Source organism: Antedon bifida, chromosome 3, assembly GCF_963402885.1.
Source record: "Antedon bifida chromosome 3, ecAntBifi1.1, whole genome shotgun sequence".
Classification (NCBI taxonomy): domain Eukaryota; kingdom Metazoa; phylum Echinodermata; class Crinoidea; order Comatulida; family Antedonidae; genus Antedon; species Antedon bifida.
Window position 1 is genome coordinate 14097471 of NC_136228.1, and position 6367 is coordinate 14103837.

Below are 6367 nucleotides of genomic sequence, written 5' to 3' on the forward strand. Positions count from 1 at the left end.
ATTTTTAACTCACGTTTTCTATTAAAATGTTTAATAAACATAGATTAAAAATATATAAAAATAATCCCTTAAACAAGATCTTTCCAAACATATAATTTTTATTCACATGGGTACATAAGAAATAGTATATTTTTAACTTCAAAGACACGTCACTTTTTGAAATTTCCCGAACGTGTTAAAATCGCGGTAACGAAAATCCGCTTCATTGGGATACCTACTACTATTGTTTCCCAGTTATGCACAAAGTAAATCTACTTACGACCCATATCTTCGTAAAGTTCTTCATTACTTTCATAAATTTGCGGTTGCTTTATCATGGTAATTGTTTCAGTAACAATCGACTTAGCATTTGTATCGACCAATTTCCAAGATTTCGCTGATGGAATTCTCTTGTACAATAGTTCAATATCCTCCTCATTTGTGCCACATATCAAACCAATGGTGGAATTTGACATTGCTACTTGTTCGATCATCGTGGAGCAGCTTTTAATGCATTGCGGAGATATGATTACTAATTGCACAAAGGAACGTTTGATATTGCTTAATGTTACCTTGTTTGTAGGAAAGTCATTAATTCGTTCCGAGTTCTGCGTTAGGTCATACGCATGGAAAAGGTCAAAAAGATACTCGCACCACTGGAACGCATCATCAAAATATAGTATAGTTAAATCAAATGGAACATCTGAAAATTGAAAAATCATTTGTATTTTTTTAAAAATGTATTTAATTCTGAAACTCATTTTTTTTTGTTTTTGTTAAACCATGTACAGTATTCATCATAGAGTACCATCTGTATTTAATTCCTTTCAGCTTAAACTTCAAATTTCAACTTGAATCATTCTCATCTCTCAAACTAGACTTTAACTATAACCTAAAATCTTATTCACATCCCAATAGACTTAAATAATGGCAGATATTTTATACTATAGTTATAAGTGGAATAGTTAAAATTTTCATATATTATTATATTGATATGAGAAGAATCCATAATGCATAAAATGTCCATACTACTAATGATGGGACCATAAAACTAATTATGTAATATAATCGTAATCAAGATCGTTGCATGGGACATTGAAATAGATACTATTAATATATAAAGAAGTTAATCATAAATATGATAAATAGATTAAAAATGTTTAGCCAAGTCCAACTTTAGATACATAACCTTATTGTAGGACACTGTATGTCAAGATGATTGGCTATATCCTTGTTTGAATTTAAAAAATAGGGAATCCCCCAAAAATGTTGGTTAATTTATTATTAGATAATTACAATTACATGTCACTTTGTCAGATAAGACAAAGAGGTTTTAAACTTGCTTGGTATAAACCTTATCATGTAACTAGGAACAATTAGTGTACAAGGGAATTCCAAAATAATTCCCTACTTCAGATTGCCTGGGTATAACTGTCAATCTTTGCTAGATACAGTATATCTAGTAAATTATCTTTTTGAAAATATAACTTTTGATGAAAAACTTACATTGTACTTTTATTACTATTCTACATTTTAATTAATTCTACTTAAAGCCGATTTCAATTCTATATTACTTTGATAAGTTTCTGAACAATGAAATTTAGAACAATGAGAGAATTATAATAACATTAAAAGCTGGAATATTAATAATGTTTCGGCTAATTTGTGTTTTAAATGTTACACACTGTATCACAAAATTTGAATATTCCCTGTGATTGTACAGTATGTATATTTAGCCTCGGCTTTAGTTGTAATAAAAGTTTACACACAAATTAAAAAGAAAGAAAATATGCATGATCTGCATACATAGTTACAAAAAATAAAGAAAATAAATGCATCTAAAGGCATGTTGATTTTGAATTTCACTTTTCCTTTTCAAAGATAGCAGACTAGTAGGGCTAATTAGAATTTTAATTACAGTATATAACAAAATTAAATAAATGTGGGCCATACAAGAAACTATTTTAGCCTAGACCTACATTGTTATAATTCATAAAGGAAATAGAATGGAAAAAAATGTACATACCGTCCGACTGTCCCATTGACGCCATCGTGATTAAAATGTTTAATCAACGTATCGGAAGTCAGTCGTTTGGGTTAACTTAGATGATGATAAAATTAATCTGAAAAAAAAAATATGAAACAGGATTTGAAAGATGAAAACGCCTTTGAGGAAACTTTATAATCATGCAAGTCAACTTATAACCTAGGTTGGTATTAAATTAGCAGACCCAATTCCTACCTAAAATGAGATAAAACTATATCAGGTCATTCAGTATTCATATGATAACTCAACAGTAGGAGAGACAGCTTTTATAATTCTGTCTGGTGGTACCTGGAGTTTTTTGGAACTAGAGATAGATGCCATGTGTTGTGTCTGGCCAGATGAAAGGGGCTACCTGTACATTTATAGATGTTGTGCCGCTGCACAATAATTAAAAGATGAAGGTGTTAGCAAAATGATCAAGTACAATTACTTTGGCTACATGCAGTGTTTGTTTAAGGCAACAGCTTTTTGCGCAATTTAATTATAATAATAATACTTTATTATTGTGCAAAATCATTGCACTATTATTTACCATTTGAGCAAGGAATTCCTTGAAATAACTGGAACCCACAAATCTCAAAACGTTCATCTGACTTATCCTCCGATAACCAGGGGCGGATTGCTAAAAAACAGTCTTAACTGACGGTCTTAACTCCCTGATTAAAGCCGGCTTTATCAGATAGACAGTCTTACTAAAGCCCCCCCTGTTAGACCATTGCTATAAAACAGTCTTAGATAAGACCGCGTTAAAGTAACAAATTGAGGGCGTACTTTGCGCGTAGAATACCAAATAAGGTAATGTTTGTCACGCTTGTTCAATTCACAATCATAACAGTACGTACATTTCTACGCAAGAAAATCTATTCTAGGCCTATATAAAAATAAAATCACCGTTATTTGATTTAACACTTAAAACTCGTTCAATTGGTTGTCTTTGACGATAAATAATACGTAAAAGCAACAAAAAGAGAGGTTTCAGACTGTTTTAAGACTCCTTCGAGTAGGCTTTAATTTTAAAGACTGCTTACAGGTTAGACCGCAGTATAGCAATGGTCAATAATAAAGACTACTAATAAAGACTACTTGCTACGTCACGAATTATAGCGCGCTAAGACCGGTTATAGACCGCTTATAGCAATCCGCCCCAAGTCTCTGAGAAACACATATAGGATGGATCTGAGACCTGACTTTCTTCGATTTTTAAATAATAGAAAGTTTTGAAAAGTTTATTAGGATAGGAATGTACGATGTATAATACATTATGTTTTTGCTACTGTTCGTTGTATTGTATTATTACTGATTAGCTTTAACTCATGGAACTATTATTTATAGCTCCATGTTTAAACCTTCATACAAAGAGCTCTACTAGCTTAAAAGTAAAATTACTATAATGAAATTTAAAATATATACAACTCACACTAATGATTTCATAAATAATTGTAGGTAACCATCATTTGTCTGGAAAAGAATCCTCCATCCACTGGTCCAGCATGGGATTGTACAGCTCTACATCAAAGGACGCTACCAGCCTACAAGGTGTTTATTGTTATGCAAAGTGCCAACACCCTCTTTGCCGCGTTCTCTGTGTCATATGACTTCCTCAATCAGTCTTGTATGTCAGCCTATTCAATGGAAAATAAAAGATTTTATATCAACAGAGAATAAACTCACAAACGCAGTTTTTGATAGGTTTTTTTTTTATGATATGGTCAATTGGAAATTATTAATCACTTGCGTGTCTAAACCTGAAAGACAACAATGACTGAAAATTGCCCTGGGTTTTCCCAGCCAAGGTGAAAGTGCACCTTCAACAAGGGCTAGGTAAACACACATCATCAGAGATCAGGGAAACCCCAGGAAGGCCTGTTTGTTATGTGGTGACACAAGTATAGAAACGACGTCAACTCACTTCTGATTGGTTGGTTAAAAAGCTTATGTATAATATATTTTTTATCCATTCTTATACAAAGTAAAACCAGATTCGATCAACGAGCTGGATGGCTTTGTTGTGTATTGATGAGAGTATAGCCCCAGAGGCAGGGGTTGCAGGGCCGACTCTCTGCTTGTCAATTTTTTGTTCTACTTTTTTTGTGGGTTTTAAAAAAAATGTTAACCCTGATCTCCTCAATGAGTCGAGTCGAGCATGAACGTTAAAACATCCTCATCCAGGCCATGTGTGTTTACGTTCGTCTGAGGACCAATCACAATGCAGTTGATGTCTGTTCTCTAACTAACAGCAAGTTGCGGAGACTCCCTCCCTGCCTACTACTCTACTACTAGGCCCACTATAGTACTATAGAAGTAGTAGGCCTAGCTAGGGTTAAAAGCCTAGGCTAGTAGTAGGCCTTTGTTAGCTAGAGCATGGCTAGAGGTAGGGCCTGCCCCAGCTAGTAGGCTGCGCCTAGATAACAGTACTAGGCCTAGGCGCTACTGCGATTTCTCACCTAAACTTTCCTTTTTCACACTCACAACTACTAGGCCTAGGCCTAGTTATACTAGGCCTAGTTATAGACTAGAGTATTAGGCCTAGCCTAGGATACGAATATATCCAAAGAATTAAAAGAAGAAAAATCTGCCATTAAAACAATACAGTATATAGAATTCCGTATATGATATGGTATGATAATAATGAAACAAACAAAAACTTACTTCTTGTGTTTGATCGACATTCTTTCGAGGATATTAAACATGTGAGTGGTTTGTTGAGGTGATTAAACTTTATTTTTTATATAGAGGGCGCAATCACCATTTTTGTCTGCGTAACATTTATCGAAGAACTTTATAACTCTCTGGATTGGTGAAATGGATATTATTATTATTCTTAAATATACAATGAATTTTTAACAATAGCTAAGCACGTACAATTTGATATAATGATCTCCTCGATGTTAAAATCTCCCTCTTCAAAAAACACTATCCTTACAAATAAACAAATAAGTTTTTCATTCATTAGTATTTTATTTAAAAATATGAATAAGATGAAAACATTTTTATTTTTATTTTTATTTTAACCATATTTAATGAGGGTGATCCATCCAGCATTTGCTGATCATTTGGGACCCTCAGAACAGATACAATATACAAAAAACAACAAGAACAGAAAAGTAAAAGAAAAAAATAAAATTAATTACATAAGACTAAAAATAATAAGAAAATTTGAAAAATAGAAAATAACTGAAATGCTAAATTAATCAAAATATAAAATATATATATATAAATAAAAATTTAGACATAGCAGCATAAATACTAAATTGAGTTTTAATTTACAAAATTGAATTAAAAGTGAAAAACATCAAAATATAGAACTTCTCATTTAACAAATAGATATTATAAAATTCATTCATAAAATATATAATTTAGTACTGTACAAAAAAATTGAACACTATAAATAATTCATTCATCATTGTTCGTTTAACAATCGAATCAAATATGAAACAGTGCTAGAGAAGGAGGCGTTTGTAGCACAGTGGGATTCAACAAAGTTGTGTCTATGTCTAGTGGAAGGATTATAGAGGACGCAAGGATTTAATTCTGTACTTCCATTTATCTGGTCTCATTTCCATGTGTTTAGTTTTTGTAAAAATAATACAACATAATAAAAAAGACAATACATACAGACTTGTGGCAAGTCTAAGTACACCCCAGTACTGTAGTAATACAACATAACCAAGAAAATACATACAGACTTGTGGCAAGTCTAAGTACACCCCAGTACTGTAGTAATACAACATAATAAAAAAGACAATAAATACAGACTTGTGGCAAGTCTAAGTACACCCCAGTACTGTAGTAATACAACATAATAAAAAAGACAATAAATACAGACTTGTGGCAAGTCTAAGTACACCCCAGTACTGTAGTAATACAACATAATAAAAAAGACAATAAATACAGACTTGTGGCAAGTCTAAGTACACCCCAGTACTGTAGTAATACAACATAATAAAAAAGACAATAAATACAGACTTGTGGCAAGTCTAAGTACACCCCAGTACTGTAGTAATATAACATAATAAAAAAGACAATAAATACAGACTTGTGGCAAGTCTAAGTACACCCCAGTACTGTAGTAATACAACATAATAAAAAAGACAATAAATACAGACTTGTGGCAAGTCTAAGTACACCCCAGTACTGTAGTAATACAACATAATAAAAAAGACAATAAATACAGACTTGTGGCAAGTCTAAGTACACCCCAGTACTGTAGTAATACAACATCAAGGTAGAGTTTTTATACAGTTTAGTATTATAATTAAAAATCTACTTTAAACGTGAGCAACCATATGAATGTTATATACAACAAAAAAAGAGTAATAAAATGTTTTCTCTCTGCTACAC

General features: G+C 32.2%; 1 protein-coding gene across 1 annotated transcript; it reads right to left on the reverse strand.

Annotated features, from left to right (window-relative positions):
• Positions 1–251: 251 nt before the first annotated feature.
• LOC144837079 (uncharacterized) lies at positions 252–3642 on the reverse strand. The gene is made up of 3 exons (XM_078692069.1): positions 3444–3642; positions 2006–2102; positions 252–682 (listed from the first exon to the last, which is right to left on the reverse strand). Exons 2-3 carry the CDS (start codon positions 2028–2030, stop codon positions 252–254), a joined length of 456 nt encoding a protein of 151 aa, XP_078548195.1. The 5' UTR covers positions 2031–2102; positions 3444–3642.
• Positions 3643–6367: the final 2725 nt, after the last annotated feature.

Coding starts and splice junctions, on each gene's coding strand:
- LOC144837079 (XM_078692069.1), bottom strand. CDS start 2,030: ATGGCGTCAATGGGACAGTCGGACG. Junction 683..2,005: donor GTCAATGGGACAGTCGGACG/GTATGTACATTT, acceptor TTCAATTTTCAG/ATGTTCCATTTGATTTAACT.